The sequence below is a fragment of the Peromyscus californicus genome, unplaced genomic scaffold, assembly GCF_007827085.1.
Source record: "Peromyscus californicus insignis strain IS unplaced genomic scaffold, ASM782708v3 Scaffold_15__1_contigs__length_86483966, whole genome shotgun sequence".
Classification (NCBI taxonomy): Eukaryota; Metazoa; Chordata; class Mammalia; order Rodentia; family Cricetidae; genus Peromyscus; species Peromyscus californicus.
Window position 1 is genome coordinate 57,573,613 of NW_026294447.1, and position 23,035 is coordinate 57,596,647.

At 46.7% G+C, this 23,035-nt stretch overlaps 1 protein-coding gene across 5 annotated transcripts in view; it reads left to right on the forward strand.

Moving 5' to 3' along the window:
- Positions 1-23,035, forward strand: part of Eml1 (EMAP like 1) — a 110,028-nt gene that overhangs the window by 69,031 nt on the left and 17,962 nt on the right. For 4 of the 5 annotated variants that reach the window (XM_052738938.1, XM_052738943.1, XM_052738941.1 and 1 more), the window contains 10 exons: positions 6,464-6,492; positions 7,248-7,298; positions 10,495-10,624; positions 12,193-12,342; positions 13,416-13,485; positions 15,181-15,291; positions 16,077-16,172; positions 17,498-17,632; positions 18,255-18,354; positions 19,389-19,543. In XM_052738938.1, coding sequence (XP_052594898.1) covers positions 6,464-6,492; positions 7,248-7,298; positions 10,495-10,624; positions 12,193-12,342; positions 13,416-13,485; positions 15,181-15,291; positions 16,077-16,172; positions 17,498-17,632; positions 18,255-18,354; positions 19,389-19,543 — 1,027 coding nt within the window. The remainder of the gene's footprint in view (positions 1-6,463; positions 6,493-7,247; positions 7,299-10,494; positions 10,625-12,192; positions 12,343-13,415; positions 13,486-15,180; positions 15,292-16,076; positions 16,173-17,497; positions 17,633-18,254; positions 18,355-19,388; positions 19,544-23,035) is intronic. The other variant, XM_052738940.1, reaches the window with a different exon arrangement.

A 23,035-nucleotide genomic window follows, 5' to 3' on the forward strand; every position in this document is an offset into this window, starting at 1 on the left:
GGTGCTGTGGAGTGTTGGAGAGGGGTGTGACAGTGTTTGCACAGACTTCAGCTCACCCCACAGGGCTCAGCTGAAGAGCCCCTTCTTTAGCCCCCATCTGAGGTAGATGTTTTGCGGAAAGACTGGCTGTGGCTGAGGGCCTGTTACCCTTCTCTGTGCCCCTCTCCATTCCCACCCATGACCGCCCTTGGGCTCCAGAAGGGCAGAGACATTGTCCTTTCTCAGTCTCTGACTCTGCAGCACTTTCTAAAGTGCAGGGAACACAAAAACTGCCCAGTAAGCCGTCCTAGGATGAATGAAATTACATAAAACCTAGACTCATTTAAGAAACTGGTAAAGAGCGCCACCTAGGGGTTAATTATTGACACCACGCTTTAGCCTTAGGGTTGTGTTTTGTGTTTTGGTCCCTTAAAGGATCATTTCACTCTTCAAGCCCTGGAGACATTTACCTTTTTTTTTTTGTTTGTTTGTTTGTTTGTTTTTGTTTTTTTCCAGACAGGGTTTCTCTGTGTAGCTTTGCGCCTTTCCTGGAACTCACTTTGGAGACCAGGCTGGCCTCGAACTCACAGAGATCTGCCTGCCTCCCGAGTGCTGGGATTAAAGGAGTGCGCCACCACGGCCCGACGACATTTACCTCTTAACAAGGTTTAAGATAAACGATGCTGACTTTCCTTAGTTGTTTGGGTTTTTGTGACTGTCAGCAGAGGGTTCCAGAGATAGAGGTAATGTGGGTTCTTGTGGGTGAAATTGCCAAGTGAGAGGTAATCAGCTCCGGTGTGTTGGCACTTTGTCCTGTCTCATGAAGTCTGAGGTGGTTCTGTCCACTTTGTGGATGAAGGAACAAAGATTACTGAGGGGAAGCCGGGTGTGTTCCCCTGATGTGCTTCATAGCTTTTTTTTTTTAGAGCTGAGGACCGAACCCAGGGCCTTGCGCTTGCTAGGTAAGCACTCTACCACTGAGCTAAATCCCCAACCCTGTGCTTCATAGCTTTGATTTAAAGGAAAAGAACACCCCAGTACCCCTTGGTGCCTCTCCCATGACCTTTGGCTTTGGTGCCCACCTGTGTCACCTGCTCCTAGAAACTATTCCCTCTTACCAGAGTCCTAGATACCTGCGCATTCTTGAGGGATCAGATTCCCCTGTGGGCTTTCTCTTTCCGGTGGACCATTGTCTATATCTATGTAGATGTGTGTGCATGTGCGTGGTGTGTGTGTGTACTCACCTGTATGTACGTGTGTGCAAGCCAGAGGTTAATGTCAGTTGTCTTCCTCTGCTGTAAGCTGCAGTAATATGAAGTAGGATTTCAGCTGATTATGACAAGCTAATAATACCTGGAAGAAGCCAAGGGCCTTCCATAGGTCAAGCTGAGGCTCAAGGAGTCTTGGTGATATTGGCTTTTGATTCGTAGCCATTTCTTGCTATGAATTTCCCGTGTGCTATTGTAGCTTTTCCATCATTCATTGGGCACCATTTCCCCTTTCTAATGGAATGTTTAGATAACTTTCTCTGCAGCAGCACAGCCAGGATCCCTAATTTCAGGCCTTTCTGTCATTATCATCATTATCAGCATCTGGCCAGGACCATGCCCAGAAGGATGAAGTATTTTATCAGAGATACCTCTGTACTCTCTAAGAACAGATTCAAGCACCCAGACTATCTGTTTGACAAGGCCTGGCGGATGTGCTAAGCTTAACCTTCTCCTTTCCAAAGTCTTATCTCTAGTTTTAGATCCACCCTTAACAATTAACTCAGAACTAAAGGGTTCCTACTTACAGGTATATCTAGCTGTGATGGAAGTTGCCTAGCCAAGTTGCCTAGCAACCGAGCACATTTCCCCCACCCTGCCAGAAATGGTGGGAGCAGAGATAGCTTGGAGAGATAAAGGCCAAAGGGATAAAAGGCAGTTTTATTTTCAGAGCAGGGATGGAGAAGAAAAAAGAGAATGGAGATGGGGAAGAACTGGAGAGGAACGGACTGAGATGGGGAAGAACTAGAATGGAAGAGAACTAGATTGAAAGAGAACTAGATTGGAGGAGAACTAGATTGAAGGACTAGAAGAGAGTACTAGAGGAATGAGATGGAAGACGAGGAAGAGCCAGATGGGGAAGAACTAGGTGGGTAAGAGTAAGATGGGAAGAACTAAGCAGATGGGAAAGAACTGGATGGGAAAGAATGAGAGAGAACTTCGAAGATGATAGAGAGGAACTAAGGACAAAGAGGAGCTAAGATGGGAAAGAACTAGATGGATGAGAGCCTACATGGGGCAGAATTAGATGAAGGAATTAAGGCAGCACAGAGGGGGAGCAGCATACAAATGTAGAGAGATCAGGCAGGAAAGGAGTTAAGTAAGAGAGCAGAATAGAAGCCATGTAGAGAGAGAACTGACTCAGAAGAATAAAGTGTAGGGACTAAAAAATTTCGTGTATGTAGATTTACTAGAGTATCCCTCAGATTTATTTGCCACCAGTAGTGCCTCTTCTGGAACTCTGGGAAAGCTATCGAGGGGCTGGACCCCAACTGCTTTCAATATTCCTCAATCACTCCCCACCTTTTATTGAGACAGCGCCTCTCACTGAACCTGGAGTTCACTGATTGGTTAAACTGGCTAGCCAGAGAGTCCCAGGAATCCTCCTGTCTTTATCCCCTCGGACCCCGCCCCAACCAGCACCAGTCTGTCTGTGTGGGTGCTGGGGATATGAACCCAGGTCCTCTGCTTGTGCAGCAGGGACTTCGCTGCCGGAGTCACCTCCCCAGCTCCCATAACTGCATTTTCCTATTTCTGGAAACTTCCCAGGATCAGTGACGTCAGTGTTCAGGGCTTTTGCCTCTTTTTACCTGTGTGATCAACATCATGATGGAAAGAATTCTCTTCCTGTCTTTCGATCTCCTGCCTGGCTCCCTTGATCCTGTTTCTATACCCTCAGGAGGTTTGCCTTGCTGTCTTTTTTTTTTTTTTTCCTTAGTCTTCCCCCTCCTGTCCTCTCTCTGCCTGTGAGCCTAATGCATAAGTGACATGAAATCAGGACTCTGGACAGATCACAGGACTGTCACCCATGCGCTGACAGTGGGGACGAGCCAGGTGAGCCACAGAAAGACAGCTATTCTAAGTCTGACACAGAGCTGAAGCCACTAAGTGGTATACTGGACTTAAAACAAACCAAAACAAACAGAAAAAGACAGGCCCCTGTCAAGGACAGGCCCATGCTGCATGTTAGGTAAAATGTCAAGAAAGACAAAGGGAATCTGCACACTCTCACACATTCCTCATCTGGTAGACCTTCAGGGAGTGCCCAGAACAGACCGGAGTGGAATGTGGGCGGGGATACTTTCTGAGGTTCATCAGTGGTGTGCAGTCAGAGGGGAAAGCCCGAGAGAAGCCGCCCCCAGGCCCTGCCCCCAGTGCCAGGCAGCTGTGTCCCTCTTTTCTGCACTGGAAATGCCATGGTGGGCAGGATGAAGGTCCTGCATCTGTGGGCCCTTCTGCCCAGTGGAGAAGCAGGGTAAACTACAGGGCTAAAAGTGCTATAGACAAAATGACCCAGGGTGGGGCAGGAGTGGGGAGTGTGGGAAGTGGGGCCGGAGAGAAGACTGCGGTGTTGGTTGTACATCTAAGAAGGCCTCCACAGGAAGTGGCCGCAAGTAGAGACCCGAGCTGCAGCCGTGTGTCATCTGCAGGCTGATGTCCAGGAGGAAGCCAATGCTGCATACTGGAGTGTGTGAGGCAAGGCCACAGAACAGCAACTGCAGGCTGGAGACAGGCCGGAGCTGCTTAGTCAAGGCGCCAGAAATTAGACAGAAAAGCCGAAAAGGACTTTTGCAGCCCTGATTTTGATGACCGCAGTTCAGAGTTTAGACAGCGTCGTGAACAGCCAATTCTGCTGCTCATGTCTGAGCCAGGCTTGAGGCACCGTGCAGGCAGCAGCCTCACCACCCTTGCCACACATGTGTGCAGTGGTCTGGAAGTCAGGGGTGGTGAGGGGTGATACCAGTGATCTAGCGTGGGCTAATGGGTGACTTCCAGTCAAGGTATTTTTCATTGTATTTCAAATTAGAACGAAGGAGAAAAAGGGTAATCTTAGGATTTTAGGGAAGATGGTACTGTTAGTAGAATGCCTGCCATGCAAGATGATGTGATGATGTGCTGGTTAGTTATTTTTGGTGTTGTTGTGGTTGTGTTTGTTTATTTGTTTGTTTGTTTGCTGGTTAGTTTTATATCAACTTGACACAAGCTAGAGTCATTTGGGAAGAGGAACCCTCAACTGAGAAAGGGGTGTTGGATTCTGTGGAACTTGAGTTACAAATGGTTTGTTTGACCTGCCATGTTGGTGCTGGGAACTGAACTTGGGTCCTCTGAAAGAACAGATACAGCTCTTAACCACTGAGCCACCTCTCCAGCCAACCTACAATGTGTTTTACTAGGTTTTTCTCTCTCTTCTCCCCGCTTTCCCCTGCCCCCCCATGTATCCCTGACTCCCCACAGCCCCCTTTCCACTCTTGAGTTGCGTATGCTATATTGCCCTCCCTCCCCTCCTCCCCCTAGCTCCTCCTCCCCTCCAGGGTCTCCTTTTCAATTTCGTAGCCTATACCCACTCACCACTACTTACGCACATGCAGACAGACACTCAAGCTAGGATCCCGATGAGAGGATTTCGTGTGTGTTGGCTAGTTCTGAGTTAACTTGGCACAGGCACAAGTCATCAGAAGGAGGGAACCTCAACTGAGAAAACGCCTCCATAAGATCGGGCTGTGGGCAGGCCTGTAGGGCATTTTCTTAATTAGTGACTGATGGGGGAGGCACCGGTGCATTGTAGGTGGGACCACCCCTGGGCTGGTGGTCCTGGGTTCTAAAGAAAACAGGCTGAGCAAGCCATGAGGAGCAAGCCAGTAAGCAGCACCCCTCCATGGCCTCTGCATCAGCTCCTGCCTCCAGGTGCCTGCCCTGTTGGAGTTCCTGTCCTGACTTTCCTCAGTCATGGATTGTGACCCGGAAGTGTAAGCGAAACAAGCCCCTCCCTCCCCACGGTGCTTTCGTCATGGTGTTCATCACAGCGATGGTGACCCTAACTAGAACAGTGTGGGATGTTTGTCTTTCTGAGTCTGGCGTATCTCAGTTAATATAATATATTCCAGATCCACTCATTTCATTTTTCTTTGCAGCTGCATAAAACTCCATTGTGTGCCCATATCATATTTTTATTCTTCTGTGGGTGGACACACAGCTGGTTCCATCCCTTCTGTGGACGGACACACAGCTGGTTCCATCCCTTCTGTGGACGGACACACAGCTGGTTCCATCCCTTCTGTGGACGGACACACAGCTGGTTCCATCCCTTCTGTGGACGGACACACAGCTGGTTCCATCCCTTCTGTGGATAGACACACAGCTGGTTCCATCCCTTCTGTGGACGGACCCACAGCTGGTTCCATCCCTTCTGTGGACGGACCCACAGCTGGTTCCATCCCTTCTGTGGACGGACCCACAGCTGGTTCCATCCCTTGCTGTTGTGAATAGTGCGGCCATAAGCATAAATGTGCAAGTATCTCTTTGGCAGGAAGTAGGACTCTGCTCATTTTAAGTAAGTTCCTTACGTCTGAGAGAGCAGGAAAGTTAAACCTAACACATTCGCCAAGACCACTCTCACCTTGAGGAGCCAGCTGTCCGCTAACCTATATCTGCTCTCCTTGAAGCACTTTGGTGAAAAACAGGATTACAATCTCATTTAATTAATTTTGAGTATATATATATATATATATGTGTGTGTGTGTGTGTGTGTGTGTGTGTGTGTGTGTGTGTATGTGTGTGTGTGTGTGTGTGTGTGTGTATTTTACAATTAGTTTGGCCTTGTTTTTGTAATTAGTGCACATTATTTCCACACCATGCATGTGGAACATGGCTGTGACATATGGCTGTGGAGCTGTGGGAGGAAACACCCAGGTGCCCTTTAAAAAGTGTTTGGAGGCTGGGGAGGTGGCTCATCAGGTAAAATACCCACCATGCATGAGTGAGGACTTGAGTTCAGATCCCCCAAAGCCCCATAAAAGCTGAGTGGGTATGTAGTGCTTTTGTAAGCCCAGTGTGAGAGAGGCAGAGACGGAGACTCTCTGGAGCAAGCTGGCCAGCCTTACTGGCTGAAACAGTGAGCTCTGGGTTCAGTGGGAGACCCTGCCTCCATCTGTGGGAGACCCTTGCCTCCATCTATGGGAGATCCTGCCTCCATCTATGGGAGATCCTGCCTCCATCTGTGGGAGACCCTGCCTCCATCTATGAGATAGAGAATTATCAAGGAAAAACATGACATGTCCTCAGACCTCCACATGAACATGCACACATGTATGTCTGCACACATGCAAACACACATCTATATGTACATGCACACTACAAATACATGTATATGTGCAGATATATGCATATATTATACATGCATATAAATAATACTAAATTTTGTTTGTTTGTTTTCACAGCAAACCCAAGGAGCCTGCATTCAGTCCAGGTAAGTACTGTTTTCATTCTTGGATGGGGGGAGGGGTAAAATTTAGACCTTGACTGAGTGGCAAATAGGAAATGGTGGCCTCATGCCAGGCCTTGGGTACTCAGGAAACAGCTCCGGTGTTTGTGAGTGCAACCAGGCAGCCACTGGCAGCTCAGCTAACAGCAGGATTGCCAGTAAACAGGCATAGAGACTAGACCACTCCCCGCCCCTTGTCAGACCCACATGGAGGTCAGTAAGGGTTAGAGCAGGAACTTCCACCATAAAGATCCCTTCATCTCTCCACCTGCTCAGCCAAAGTCTTCTGCACTTCTCCCCAAGGGAAAGTTTCTCCTCCACAAATACCTGTTCAAAATACCTGCTCCCTCTCTGCCTCTAATTTCCTAAATTACAAACCAATACTTCATAGATGGCTGTCCATATATCTCTCTAAATCACACTTTATAAGAAAGCAGATGCTACGTTCTCTCTTTTTTTTAGCATATTAACTGTATTTTAAGATATAGTTAAACATGCAAAAAATTATGAGTATGTAATTAAATAAATTCATCTGATTTAAATTTTCCCAGTTCCCCCCTTCCATGAAAAATTATCCCTGAAAATGTAACTACCATGAACCCACAGGCGTGCATCCTGAGTGTACATGTCAGGATACATGAAATGTCCCCTTGTTCCCTTGTCCTCTGGGGGGCAGAGTACCACCAGCCTGCGGCAGACAGGCCAGCTACACTTGCGGTACCAGCCATCTCTTTGTCTAGCCCTTCAGTCTCCGAAACCCCAAGGGAAGCGCCGGGTGACGCACTGCACAGGTAGGCAGAGCTTCCCAGCCCACAGCTCTCTGCACGAGGCTGCTGCGCCGGTCCAGAGACTGCTTCGTACAGGCAGAGCCCTCCTCGCATGACAACGGTTCTGTAGCTTGTCCTAAGTTCAACGCGCCTCTGAACATTCACTTGGATGGGCTTCAACACGTGGCTGTGATTTGGATTGCCATTCATCATTGGCTAACTCTAGGAGGTCTGAACGGATCTGAAGAGAGCTATAAGGCAGCCCCTTGAGTGTCCACTGTCTGGCATGAAGCTCTGCACCACTGACCTCTCCCCACTTGCACTTCTGGGTTTGGTGATTGTGTGTTGTGCTCCTAACATGTCTGGAAACAGCATTGCTTTCCCGTGTCGTGTTGACTGTAGATGTAGGCCATCTGAGTTTATGGTACACAGCGGCACACAGCTAAACATTGTTTTGACCTAGTAGGTAATTTTTAAGGGTGAGGTAAGGAAACCTCAGTCACAGGCATTCTTCACTGGAGCCTAACCACGACATAACTTCAATAGACTGTCCAATGGACTGTGTGTGCACTGTCTGCACCCACGATCGGCTCTGTCTCTCTGTCTTTGGAAATGCCGTTGTATGGGCATTAGTCCTGCCACCCTGGCAGGGTTGATGCACGTCTTACCAATAGTTGGTGGAGTTGGTCGCTTTCCACTTCACTTTAAACTCCATCATTCCTGCTTCTCTTTTCTCTGAGGTGGGGCTGGTGGCTGCTTTTTAAGTTGCCATTTGTGGTCAGTGGAAGAGCAGCAACTTGGGTGAGAGGTTACAGAAGGGAAGAGGTTCAGAAGAGGAGGGAAGGAGAGAGCTGAGCCGAGGCTCAGAGGGAAGACGGGGTGGGTACTGAGAGACACTTCAGCCTGAGAGGAGAATCCTCGTGAAGGTGGATGTAGAAGATGAGGTCAGATAAAGAGCCTGGCAGGGAAGTTAGGACTGTTAGACCGAGTGGTGAGCAAGTAGGCAGTGAGCCTGATGGATGAAGCGTTAGATGAAGTGAAGTCCGGGCTGGTTGGAATTGGCAACAGTATGCAAGGTGACTCCAGGGAGGTGACTCCAGGGAGCAATAAGAGAGCCTGCAGTGCAGTGATGGCAGTCTTGGGTAGACTGCTCCAGATCCAGCCAGGGAGGATGGTGCCCATGTGAGAAACATCCCAGCCATCACCGGGGCAGTGGCTGGAACCGCGTGTGCCGCAGGGATGAGCACAATCATGGTTCTTACCTAAAAGTCAAGCTTCATTAAACCCAGAATGAAGAGTGTCACGTGCATTGGGATCTGAAGCGCATGCCCTTGGTAACAAATGGTGTTGCATGTGGCCTTGTTTGAAAGGCCTTAGCCGTTGAAGTATTGTGGTTGTCTCTCTACTTACCCTCATCAGTATCCTCTCCAAGGTGACTTTTTGTGGGGTTTTGGGTGGGTATTGCTGTTTACCCCTGCCTGCTTTAGAGCCCATTGATTCTCCAATCTGCAGGAGCTTCAGAATGGAGGGTCTGACTCTGAACTCATCTGGAGTCCATGTTTTCTTAGCTCATATTATAGCCTTGAAACTCCAATCAGAGTACCCCATGTGGGTTTGATTTTTTGTTTGTTCATTTTGGTTTTGTTTTTACTTTGGCCCTTCTATTGACTAGACTACCAAAAAGTTATTTTAGAGGCCTAGAGAGATGGCTCAGCAGTTAAGAGCACTTGCTGCTTTTACAGAAGACCCAGATTCAATTCCCAGCACCCACATGGTGGCTCACAACTGCCTGAAACTCCAGTCCTAGGGTATCTGGTGCTCTCTTCTGGCCTCCACACACACGAGGAATACATATACCCATGCACATAAAAACAATAAATCTTCCAATTAAAAAGCAGTTATTTTAATAGAAATAGTCATTCCAGAAAACCTTCCCCTCTTTGGTGTCTCCCCCTACTCTCCTCCCTCCCTCTCCCTCCTTCTCTTTTCTTTTCCTCTTTACTTTTTTTTCATTTCTAGCTTCTCTTTAAGTGTTTTTTTTTTTAATTTTAATGCTTTGCTTTTAAGATTTATTTATTTATCTGGGCAGTGGTAGCATATACCTTTAATCTCAATACTCAGGAGGCAGAGGCAGGCAGATCTCTGAGTTTGAGGCCAGCCTAGTCTACAGAGCAAGTTCCAGGACAGCCAGAGCTGTACAGAGAAACTCTGTTTCAAAAATTTTTTTTTTATTTAGCATTTTCTTTTTTATTGAATCCTTGCCTGCCCTCATCATTCTGCTGACTTATCATTCTTTGCGTTTGGAAGAACTGTACAATGTAAAAGATACATGGAAGTATATTTTACACTCTAATATTACAAACCAATTTAAATATCATAAGATATTTCTTAAAGTTTGATACTGATATTGTATATACATTGGACTCAATGACAGACTTAGGTGGGTTTCTTGAGTTAGTTGTGATTCTTGGTTGTACATTTTCTTCTGATAACAATAACATATCTGCACTCAGATGTCCCAGGAAATGATTGTTAGCATCTAGTTCACACCTATTACAAAGTCTTATGTATGGTGTGAACTTGAATGAGAAGCTCAAAAATAACGATGACACAAACGCTTGTTTCAAGTTATTTAATTTTATGTTAGATTTTTAACTTAATTTTTGTTTACTCGTGTATGTGTCTCTGTGTTGGAGTATGTACACATATATGCAAGTACCAAAGGAGGCCAGAGGAGGGCAGCAGATCCCTCGGAGTGTTGTGAGCCATCTGATGTGGATGCTGGAACCTGAGCAATATGTGCTCTTAACCTCTAAGCCATCTAAGGAGATAGGTTTTATCTCCTCTGGAACAAATAATTGAAAAGGACATGGCACGGAGTGGGAGGGGAGATGGGGACAATGGGACCAGTGAGATGGCTCGCAGATAAAACTGCTTACCAAAGCCTGACTACCTGAGTTTGATCCCCTGGGTCCCGTGCGATGGAAGGACGAGATGGAAGGAGAGAAGAGACTCCCACAAGTTGTTCTTTGACCTTCACATGCGCCATGTGACCCCCACCCCCACCCTCACCAGCACATTACATAAGTAAATGCGTTTTTTTAAAAAATACTTTTTAAGGGACACAAGGGAAATGGTCACCTTGCAGTGGCTAGCCCGTGCGTGGCATTTGCTCTCAGGGTGCTGAGATATATCACTGACATCTCTGTTGCTTTTGTAGAAGAGGGATATGTAAAAATGTTTCTCCGAGGCCGCCCCGTGACCATGTACATGCCCAAAGACCAAGTGGATTCTTACAGTTTGGAAGCAAAAGCTGAGCTGCCAACAAAGCGGCTGAAGCTGGAGTGGGTGTATCCTTTATGCACTGGCCAGATTGTCGGTGGGTGACTTCTGGAAGTCTAGTGGTAAAAGATTCATAAAAGTTCAATATTTTACTGTGAACTTAAAAAAAAAATCAAATTTTCAAATGTGGCCATGTAGGAGAAGCAATTCCTGAGCAAGTACTCATGATTGTGGTTCCTGTTCAAATGCATACCCGCCGTCTTCCTGAAAAGACAACATGGAAATGGTCATTGTATAGATGAATGGTTTGGGGGCTAGAGCAATGCATCACGTTTATGGCCTGCCTGTCAATCTCAAAGAACGTTAGTTAGGCAGCCGCAGAGAAGCAAGCTAGGAAAAAATCATCAAAACTGGGTCAATTTAGGACTCTAATGACCGTGGTGGGACCTTTCGTTGTTCTCGATTTTTTGAGACAGGGTCTTACTATGTAGCCTAGCCTTGAACTGACAGCAATCCTTCTGCCTCAGTCTCCTGAGTGTTGGGGGTGTAAGCGTGCGTTTCTGCTGCTCAGTGCCACGCGCTCCTTTTCACCGTGCAGGCAGGCTGCAGCAACCACTCCCCCCCTGCAAAGACTTCACACTCCAATGTCCAGTGATTGTCTGCCGCTCACTGACTAATGTCACGCTCTGAAGACAAACTCCAAGATGTTGATTTAAGTCGATGCTGCCTTGCCTTCATTGACAAGAAATTAGTATTTGAGATTATGGAATCATATTCATGGAAGTCAAAATATTAGATGTTGCTTGGCAATCTATTTGGGCGCATGTCATGGACGGGTTCTGCCTCTTAATTAAGTTGAGCAGTTTACTAAATCTAATCCAGAAAAGATTATTCAGAGAATGTTTCCTTATTTGTGTTTTAAAAGATGTGAAACAATAAAATTTGCTCCAAATAAATGGCATTTTGGCAAGGTTATTTTTTACACTCAAATTCAAGTGATGCTTTGCTTTCAGAAGTACGCACGATAAAATTAACGTTGGCCAGTGAGAGGGCTCAGTGGGTAAAGGTACTTGCTGCCAAGCCTGAGGACCCGAGTTCAATTCCTGGACCCACATGGTGGAAGGAGACAACCGACTTTTGCAAGTTGCCTTCTGACCTCCACATACACACTATAGCAACCATGCACATGTGCACACACGCACACGCACTCTCTCTCTCTCTCTCTCTCTCTCTCTCTCTCTCTCTCTCTCTCTCTCAATAAATGTAATAAATTTAAAAGGACACTAATAATTATTCCTAAAATGCTGGAGCAAGGTTAATTAATTCATTAATTTAATGAACAGTTAAAGATTATTTCAGGCATGTCGGTACTAAGATCTACTAGATATAGAGCGTATTTCGTCTTGTTTTGTTTGAGACAGGGTCTCACTATGCAGCCCCAGCTGGCCTGGAACTCCCAGAGATCCAATTAGGATTAAAAGCGTGCACCACCGTGCCCTGCACCTGTTTCCTGTTCAGTGTTGTTTAAATTGGTAAAACTGATAGGAATAGTTGCACAGTACTTAGAGGCCTGTTGAATAAAGCAGTGCCTTACCAGCTCTTAAAGGCAAACTGTTTTCACCTTGACGACACTAAGCTATGGGTACCGGGGCCGAGACTGTCGCAATAACTTGTACTTGCTCCCGACGGGGGAGACCGTGTACTTCATCGCGTCGGTAGTGGTGCTTTACAATGTGGAGGAGCAGCTGCAGAGGCATTACGCGGGCCACAACGATGACGTCAAGTGGTGAGTCCCCACAAACAGGTTGTCACAACAGAGGTGAGCTAGCCTTAGCTGGAAGAGGTCAGCATCGGAGCACAAACTGGGGGTGACGGTGGGGAAGCTGAGCTCCAAGGCCAGACTGGGGAAAGCCTACCGGTAAAGCTTTCTTTCTGTTCTACACGTTGTCTCTGGGCTCCCTGGCTCTGCTGCCAGATTCACACAGCTCTCTGTCTTCACTGCATTTCTGTGTGACCAGATTACCCGAGGGGAGGGGAGGAACAGCTTCAGGAAGCTTTCTTAACATACCAAATGTAAAAGGCTTCAACCTGGGTCTTTAATTTTAGATAAAGGTAAATGTGCTTTGTTGTGTACTTATGGCTTAGTCTGATATGCCTACAGTTCATTTTATAGCTTAGGGAAGACCTTGGAGTGACTGGATGGGTAGATGGATTTGTGGTCATCCTGGATCCCTGACTAGTGATAAAAATTCTACCGACAGAAGCGAAGGCCTCTTTCCTAATTAACACACCCAGAAATTACTTGTAAGAAAGGGTGTGGACTAAGTCAGTGGTTCTAAGATTGAAGTGGTATTTTCCCAACAAAGGATGCCTTTCCTTAAGTTTGGAAGTCTCCAAGAAGAAATAAGGGGATTCTGATACATGAAATAACATTTGGGGGCTGAAGAGATGGCTGAGCGATTAAGAGCACTGGCTGTTCTTCCAGAAGACCCGGGTTCAAGTCCCAGCACTCACGTGGCAGCTCACACCTGCCTGTAACTCCAGTTCCAGGGCTTCTGACACCCTCACACAGAGATACATGCAGGCAAAATACCAATGATCACAAAATTTGAATAAATTAATAAATAAAGTAACAAAGATCTCTGAGAGACATCTCTGGGTCTTATAGGTTAATATTTAGAAAAAAGAAATAACATTTGTTGTCTAAGGTCTTTGGGCTGTTCGGGGAATTTGGGTGAGTCTATAAGAAGCTAAGCGGAATGGATTCTTATGTTTAAACTTTTGGAAGATTGTAGTTAATCAAAGGGAAGTAAAACTTGACTTTGTGGTGGAGGTGTCTGATAATTATCCTTATTTTAGCCTAGCAGTCCATCCTGACAGAATCACCATAGCAACAGGACAAGTTGCAGGCACGTCTAAGGATGGAAAGGTGAGGTTTGTTCATTGTCTTCCTGTTTTTTGTAAGGAATCAGCAACAACCTCCTGAAAACAATTTTGCTGATGAATCTACCTGGTTACATGTAGTTACAGCTTCTGAGTCCTCTTATGCAAAATGAATATGTCATCATGACCTTAAGCCCCCCCACCTCAGAGCTCACCTTAATTTCAACAAATTTTATAAACATTATCACTGGTTATGGTGGTGCACACCTTTAATCCCATCACTCAGGAGGCCGAGGCAGGTGGATCTCTGTGAGTTCAAGGCCAGCCTCATCTACAGAGTGAGTTCCAGGACAGCCAGGGAAACACAGAGAAACCCTGTCTCAAAAAAACAAGGAGAGAGAGAGAGAGAGAGAGAGAGAGAGAGAGAGAGAGAGAGAGAGAGAGAGAGAACAATAGCAACAACACATTAAAAACAGCATTGTCTTGCCAAAGAATCAATTCTTGAAATTCTTACCTCCATACATTATCAGCATGGAAAGACGTTAATCTAATAAGCAGAGTTAAAATCACCAAGTAACCGTATGTTATGGGGAGTCCTTGGCCGGGAGTGCCCACCAGTTATCCCTTCCTCGGGTGGAGTTCGTGCCTTGTGCTGATCACAGAAGCTGCTGGGAGCTTCGGGCGAAATCCGCAAGTGCGTTAGCAAGACTTCAAACTGGATTTTAAGGATGGAGGTGAGGGAACAAGTGGGCCCTAACAGCTAGGACACTTCCAAGCTGGCTTCCATGTGTGATTGTCATGTTTCCCTCAAAACTATTACAGCTTCTCAAGTCCCTGATTGTACATCTTGTCCTTGTGTGATGTATTACCTAAAACTAATCACAATGGGGACCTTCATTTTTATCAACGTATATCCGACCAGAAAACATGAATGTAGCCGTATCTGAGACGATGTTTTCATAATATTCAATTTTAACCATCAATTTCATGCTGTTTTTCATTGACATTCTACACTTGCGAAGAGTGAAATAACAGAAGCCAGACTACTTTTATGTAAACTCACATAAATGGAGTGGTTGTTCCTGTTTTTAAAAAGAAAAAGAAAGCAAGCCTGGAGGAGCTCTTGGAAATTAGAAACCAACTGTTTACTCCGCCCTCTAGTGGCATGAAAGTGTATTTCCACTTCTGGCACTGGAACTGAATCTAAACCGTAGAGAAAGTTAGAGTTATCTGAGCTGATTTTTGACCCGTGGGGAAGCCCAGAGAAGCCACATAATGGCACATGGTGCCCAACTACTGGGAGACCAGGCTGAACTAGAACACGGTTCATCACACACCTGCCTTTGCACTGGGTACAATGCCCCCCTGTGCCCTTCCATGATGACGAGCCTGCTGATGGCACCGGGATGCTATCTTTGGTGAAATGTCACTTCTAAAATTTAGAGAAACACAAATATCCAAAAGGAGTGTCACTTCCTCTGGTACGGTTTTCAGAGGCCGGCTGGGCAAAGTTTGAAACTTGGTAGGGTTTCTCCTGACATGTCAGTTGCCCACAGGGCCCAGTGCCTCCTGAGGCCACTGGGAATGCTTTAGTTACGTTCTCAAGTGGACTCCTCAAATGCAGAAAAAGGACTTTCTGTTTGACAAAATTGAAGTCACTGCCAAAATAGTTTTATAGTTTCGAGGTAAAGAGAAGTAATTAGCTGACAGTATAAACGGTGGCTGTATTCTTTCCAAACAGCAACTGCCACCACACGTGCGCATCTGGGATTCTGTGACACTGAGCACTCTCCATGTCATTGGGATAGGCTTTTTTGACCGGGCTGTCACCTGCATCGCATTCTCAAAATCTGTAAGTATGAGCATGTACAGGGACACATTTCCAATACAACATTTCCAATACAACATTTCTAGCCACGTGGCTTCCAGCCTCTCTCAGGGCATGCTGATCCAATAGACCCATACTTAAGGCACTTCAGTTTGGAGACTTACATTCACCCTCGATCGTCCACGTCCATGTTCACACCAAACGCTCCCATTTGTTCACCCGCCATGTGCCTGGCCAGGAAAACAGGACTCAAAAACCAAGAGTGTGCGGTCTTCATCTATGATATAATGGACCCTTTTTGTGTGTTGGGGGGTGGTATGTGTCTGCAGGTGCACATGGTAGGGGTAAGCATGCATGTGTGTGCATGCAGAGGCCAGAAGTCAACCTCACCACAGTGCTGTTCCTCAGTTTCCTTGTTTTTGAGACAGTGTCTCTCACTGAGACCCGGGGCTCTCGGATTCAGCCAGGGTGGCTGGCAGCAAGCTCTAAGGATTACCTGGCTCTGCCTCCCCCATGTTGCCATTACAAGTGCACACCACCGAGCAGGTGGTGGCAGTGGTGGCGCATGGCTTTAATCCCAGCACTTGGGAGGCAGAGGCAGGCCGATCTCTGTGAGTTTGAGGCCAGTCTGGTCTACAAAGCTAGTTCCAGGGCAGCCAGGACTATTATACAGAGAAACCCTGTCTCAAAAAAAAAAAAAAAAGAAAAAAGAAAAAGAAAAGAAAAGAAAAAAGTAAACGATCATGTTTTAGTCATGTTTGTCCCACTTTCTCACGTTCAGTCTTCCCGTGAATGCTTTTTCTTGGCAGAACGGAGGAAGCCATCTCTGTGCTGTGGACGACTCCAATGACCACGTGCTGTCTGTGTGGGATTGGCAGAAAGAAGAGAGACTGGCTGACGTGAAGGTCTCACTCAAGTCATTCACTGGGGCTAAGCCACACCCCCCAGGGCATTGCCCGCACAGCCAGCGGGTTCCAGGGCTGCCCACCACCCCTATCCCTGAGAACAATCCTTCTTGTCAGATCTCTTTGCTTCTATCTCTCTTCCCTCCTGAGATCCTGCTGAAGACCTGCCAGGGTGTTTCCTGCCCTCCAGGGCCTATAGATTTTTTTTCTTCCTTATTTCATAGTGACAAGCCTAATTTTAATTCGTTTGGTCACTGTGTGCTCACTTTCCTTCCTTCAACAAACCCAGGTGCCCACAATGTGCTGGGCTGCCGCCCATGAGGGGTGCCTGAGGTGGGCGATGACTGAGGTGTGCTCAGTACCTGCAAGTCTCCAGGGCTGCAGGAGAGATGGGAGCCAGCCCCCCTGAGGTCAGGACTCTGCATCTAATCAACTTTGCACAGAACATTGAATTGACATTCCTGTAACTCTCTCTTAAGGTTTTCTCCTATCAAGAGCACCCCTGGATTCCTATTTTTGTAGAACTGACTTCTCATTTCTCCTCTTGGCATCTGTCAGCCTCAGCTAACCTAACGCTAGAGAAAAACATCATTCAGCCTTCCTCAGATAGCATTAGGCTTGCTCAGACAGCCTTAGCACCTTATGGGAGGTTGCACGTAGACAGCCTTAGCTACTAAGCTGTCTGTCCCGTGTCTGGGATGCAGACCTATATTCTAATCAGATGTGTTTCCTGGCCTGACATTCCCTGTCTTCTAATGTTGCCAGCAGGGATGTACGGGGTTCATCCTGTGCGCCGGGTTAGAAGCAGCCAGAGGCAATGTTCTAGCTAGGATTATGAACGTAGACCTGAATCATTACATAGAAGCAATAGTCAGGGCTGGATGCAGTGGTCCAGGATGCCTGTCCTGGAAGTAAGAATGTGGACTGAGAGGTGCTGATGTGACTGCCAGAGAGCCACCTCATGAGAGCCCAAACTGAAGAGCTCCAGGGGAATCAGGGTAGCTGCAGTGAGCAAGGATAAGGCAGCCAGCCATAGGATGGATGGAGTCCTGGGACCTCCCTAGAGGTCCCAGTCACTGGGGAGAGAGAAGGGGGTGAGACATCTGCACAGCCAGTCTCAAAGCTGCCTTTCCAGTACTCCCTGGGGCTCCCAGCCACAGGGCAGAAGACAAAGCAGGAAAGAGGCAGCAGCCAGAATAACATGCCAAATGAAGCCAGGGGGCTTGAGAGGCCCAGTGCCCTGTTCGACCAGTTTTGTTAAGCATTGTAAGAGGCCTGTGGCATTTGATTCTCTGTTTGTTTGTTTGTTTGTTTTTTTCTCAAAGTGTTCGAATGAAGCTGTGTTTGCTGCGGATTTCCACCCCACAGACACCAATATCATAGTCACCTGTGGGAAGTCGCATCTTTACTTTTGGACCCTGGAAGGAAATTCCCTTAACAAGAAGCAAGGGTTGTTTGAGGTGAACTGCACTATTGGCTCGGTTTGCCTGCATGGCACATGGAGGGGCTGGGTTTGAAGGGAGCGGTGAGACAGTTCAGTCTTAGCCCTTGTTTTAGTGACAAACATGAGGTGTGGAGAAAACGAGACTCCTTTGGGGTTCCTCCAACGACGGTGGGGAAGCCCTCCACACCTTGAGAATCTCCCTGGTAATAAAATGGAAAGAAAAGTCAGGCCCTCCTGACGGGGCAGCTAGCGGCAAGGAGCCTGAGACAGGCACTTGCTCCTAGGATGGGCACCCTGGCTTTGCTAAGGGTGGCGGGGACTTTCTGTTCTCTGTCCCCCATTCCTCATGCCCCTCCACCACCAGCACCACCCTGCTCGAACCATCTGCAGCTTTAGGATTCCACAGCCATTTAGGGTTGCCATAAATCTCCTTCTCCTAGAGTGACTCATCTGGAGCCCCCCCCCCCCCCCCCCCCCCCCCCCGTTTCCTGACAGCGCAGAAAATTGAAAGGCCACCAGGGTGACAGCAGAGACTGACACCATCCAGCTGGGGTTGATGGGGTCCTAGCCTTATTAACACAAGTAAAAGGATGTCTTCGGTAAATAATATCCCTGTGCATACTTACTGCATTCCACAGAAACAAGAGAAGCCAAAGTTTGTCCTTTGCGTGACGTTTTCTGAAAATGGTGATACCATTACTGGAGATTCAAGTGGCAACATCTTGGTGTGGGGAAAAGGTAACAAGCAGTTGTCCCAAAGCCATTTAGTGGTTTTGGTAATGTTGTACCTAAGACATTGGAGGTGGCCCGTATGGAAATGAGCTGCTGGTGTAACGTACAGGATGACCACTAAGTTCCAAGTTGCATAGATGTGTTTGTGTGTGTGTAGTTTTAGTGAAACCCGAAAGCTAGGATGGAAGAAAACAGGGAAGTATTAAGAGTTGTTGGCGTTGCATATACCATGGTAAAGGCTTTTTAAGGTCAGAACACTAGGATGGAGTTAATCATTTTGCTGGGAGAGCTATTAGCAGATGGTAAAGCAGAAGTTATTAATGGGTATAGAGCCGTGGCCTATGTGGGTAAATTTTCTGGTCCACATAGCATCTGGCAGACATTGCTGGAGCACTGCCAACACCAATACAGATGAGATGCATGTGCACAGGTCAGATCTGAATCCCCTACAGTTAGAGAAGGGACAGCATCACTCGGAAAAGAGGTGCCAGTTAAGTCCATCGAGAATTCACCAGTTTCCTAGGTTCAGGAAGACACACCCTCCTGTCCTCCTGGGTCTCAGAATTGGGTCTGGGAATGCAGGGGGAGACAGACCTCCCAATGTAATTTCAGAATGGCAAGGTGTGTGGTTTTTGTTTGTTTTTTGTTTTTTGTTTGTTTGTTTGTTTTGGTACCTACTGTAGACAATGCTCATCTGACCCTTAGAACAGCCCTGCAGGGTAAGCTGTAGCCCCATTCCACAAATGGCTAAGAAGAAACAGCCCACTACGGAGAAGTCAGAGAGTACACGCAGAGTCCATGTCTGCAGACACGCAGCTCCTGTGATACTATGCTTGCCTCAATTGCAGAGCTGTCTGGTTCCTGCATGCTGGGGCTCTGAGAAAGTCAAAACTCTGAGTCCTTCCTAGGAATGCATTAAAATAATATCATAACCTACCACAACACCTTTAAAACAAACTGAAATGAGACTAACAATGGCCAGAGGCTAGCTAGCCTTGTGGTCCTGTTCTGGCTCATGGTGCTTTTCCTGGTATGTTTAGGTACAAATCGGATAAGCTATGCAGTCCAAGGGGCCCATGAGGGTGGCATTTTTGCACTTTGTATGTTGAGAGATGGCACGCTGGTGTCGGGAGGAGGGAAGGACCGGAGGCTCATTTCCTGGAATGGAAACTATCAGAAGCTTCACAAAACAGAGGTAAGCCACAGCATGGACCCTGTACCTATTTACTCACCTGATGCGTTTGTTTATGGTTTGGAATCTTCAGCTCAGAGTTTTGAAAAAAAATTAGATTAATTTTTATGGGGGGGGCAACAATCTTAGAAAAATCAGAGAGGTAGTTTATATACAAGTAAAACAAAATAGGACTTGAGGCTACTCAACACTTCCTATTTGAAACATTATTTTAGTAGACACAATCTTCATTTTCCAAGGGACCCTTATGAGTGTTTGTATTTATCGCCAGAACCTTTCTCTTTTCTCGAATCCCCAGCATGCTGCGTGCATACAGCGTCACTGTGAACCGGGTGTATGGGGCACCTGTTTTTTTCACAGCTCTCTGCTGAGGGGCTGCACGCTTTCTAACACTTCCGGTCCTTTGTGGTTCATTTCACCATCTAAGACCTGGAGAGCAGACTGTCTTTCCACGGGAGCCGAAGCAGGACACCTGACAACCAGCAGCCTCACTGAGGTCTCTCCCTCTAGTTCCAAGTCATGAGCAGGCAGGTTGCAAAACTGGCATCAGTGTGAGGGGCAGCACTCCATCCCTAGTGTGTGATGGCATGTAGATTCTGAGTCGCACACTGCATGTGTGGGGCAGTATGAAGTTGTGGTTTATGGTTATTTGGCAGAGAAAGGCTTTCATCTGAGTTTTAGGAGTCCCCTCCCTTTCCATGATTATTTGATAGTATACTTTTATTTATATATTTTGTGTGTGAAAGAGTGTGTGTGTGATGTGTATGTGGTATGTGCACATGTGTGTGTATGGGAATACACACCCATGCACATATTTGCAGAAGCCAGACAAGGATGTCAGCTGTCTGCCCTATCACTCTCCACCTTAGTTCCTTGAGACAGGGTCTCTTGGTGAACCTGGAGTCAGGCTGGTAGCCACCATGCCTCAGCAATCCTCCTGTCTCCACTATACCCTGTGCTGGGGCCACAGATGTGAACAGCTGTGCCTGGTTTTTTACATGGTGTTAGCGATCTGCATTCAGGTTCTAATGTGTGTCCTCTTCCCAACTGGCATCTCCCCAGATGCTCATGAAGACCTTAGCATTTTTTCTTTTTTGACACAGCATCTTGCTACATAGTCCAGGATGACCCTGAGCTCAAGTGTAGCCCAAGCTAGCCTCAGACTCACAGCAATATTCTTGCTTCAACCATCAGAGTTCTGGATATATATGTCAAAACATCATGGGTATATTTTAAAGATATACAGTTTTTATTTGCCATGTGTATCTCAGTAAGACTCAGCACTCCAGAGACAGAGGCAGAGGCAGGAGGACCTCTGTGAGTTCGAAGTCAGCCTGATCTACATAGAGAGTTCCAGGACAGCCAGGACTATGTAGAGAGACCCTGTCTCACAACAAACAACAACAAAAGAAAAGAAAAACAAAAAGGAGGAGAATGAAAAACAAATAGGGGCTGGGCAGATGGCTCAGAGGTTAAGAGCACTTATTGCTCTTGCAGAGAACCCAGGTTAAGTTCCCAATATCTGCGTGGCTGCTCACAACCCTCTGTAGCTCCAGTTTGAGAGAATCTGACATCCTCTTTTGGCTTCCGTGGGCCCTGCACACATGTGGTACACATACGTACATACAGACAAACATTCATAAATATAATAAAAAAAACAAATCTTTGAATGAAAAGAAAGAATATGTGAATGGTTACATTATTATGTGAGGTTGATGTGAGAGAAAGTACTTTATAAGTAACAGATGAGGTGAGACTGTATTGTCAACTGGGAGATCACATTACATCACATTACAGTATAGAGGAACAGAGATTTCTATATATTGATAGTACTAATTTGGAGATTTGCAAAGATCTAAGAACATATCTTTGGACAGGCCTGCCCAGCTTATCACTGACAAGGGAATTTGGAAGACCTGGGGAAGTCATCTAGTTTCATCCCTGTTCCTTAAGTATGCAATGCCCTAAAGTTTCACAGAACTCTGAGTCCTGGGATCAGACTGAGACTTGTGGGGATGGGGTGCCTTCATTGCTCCAAGAAGCCCTGCGTTTGTCTGTCTTACTGAGCTGTTGCATGTGGTTCCATCTCCAGCATCACTCTTCGGGGTTCACCCTTAAAGAACCCTGCTTAAAGATCACCAGCAGGTTCTGGACCCCAAGTCTTCTGGACATAAGATTTTGTGCATGCCAAAAAATCTCTGGCAATCATCGAGGACCCCACTTGTGAAGACCAGTCCTGCATGGACGTCCCTATGTGTCTGACATAGACGCTGCCTTTCTAAGCCTTTCCTTCAAATTCCTTGTTTCCAGCCTCCACGATGGGTACAGTCTCGGGTCCCTTTCCTCAGAGTCGGTGTTTCTGTTCCTCCTTTCTTTCCCTTACATCATCCCTTGTGCTTGAGTGTGGATAAGTAGCCACCGTCTCCTGGCATTGGAAGTCCTTGATCACACCCATGTCATCCCAACTCAGAGGACGGTAAAGCTGAGGGACCAGGACAAGACGTCACACATGCTGAGTTAAATCCTGTAACACCAGCACCAAAAAAACATGACTCTTTTATAATAGGATTCAATTGGAACTGGGAGATGGTGGCGCACGCCTTTAGTCCCACTTGGAAGGCAGAGGCAGGTGGATCTCTGTGAGTTCAAGGCCAGCCTGGTCTACAGAGCAAGTTCCAGGACAATGAGGAATGTTACACAGAGAAACCCTGTCTTGAAAAACAATAATAATAATAATAATAATAATAATAATAATAATAATAAAGATTCGATCGGCATTTGAGGGAATGTACTGTGCATTGCTGGTCATGGGCATTCTAATGTTAAACTGTAAAGAAAGTACCAGAACCTATTCTGGCATCTCAGATGATGTCCATCACTCACCATGCAGCTCTTCCACTGCACAGAATATCATTCCTTTTCTCCTTTATAATTTTTCTTGGAAAAAAAGTTTTAGTTTTGAATTTGTGTGTATGTGTGTGTGTGTACATGTGTGTGTGTGTGTCTGTGTGTGTACGTGTGTGTGTGCATGTGGAGGCCAGATGTCAACTTCTGGTGCCATTCCTCAGGAGCCATCCACTTTATTTTTTGAGACGGCATCTTACTGAGCCATGGGGCTTGCCGATTCACCTAGGCTGCTGACAGCAGGCCGCTGGGATATGTCCACCTCCATCTTCCCACTGCTGGGATTGCAAGCCCTCACTACCTCATCTGACTTTTACCTGGGTTCCAGAAACCAAACCTTGGTTCTTGAGCTTGCCTGGCAAGTGCTTAACTGACTGAGCTATCTCCTAGAATCCCACTCTGTAGCCCAGGCTAGCCTCTAACTCCCAGCTGTCCCTCCTCAGCCTCCTAAGCACTAGGAGTCCAGGAAGGCTCCATAGCACCAGCTCAGTCATTGCCCTGCCGTAAGTCTCTGCCATGGCAGGGCAGGCTGCTTCTCATTGTGCTGGGCCTGGATGCCTCCTGTCAGCGCCTAGGCCCAGCCGCCCCATT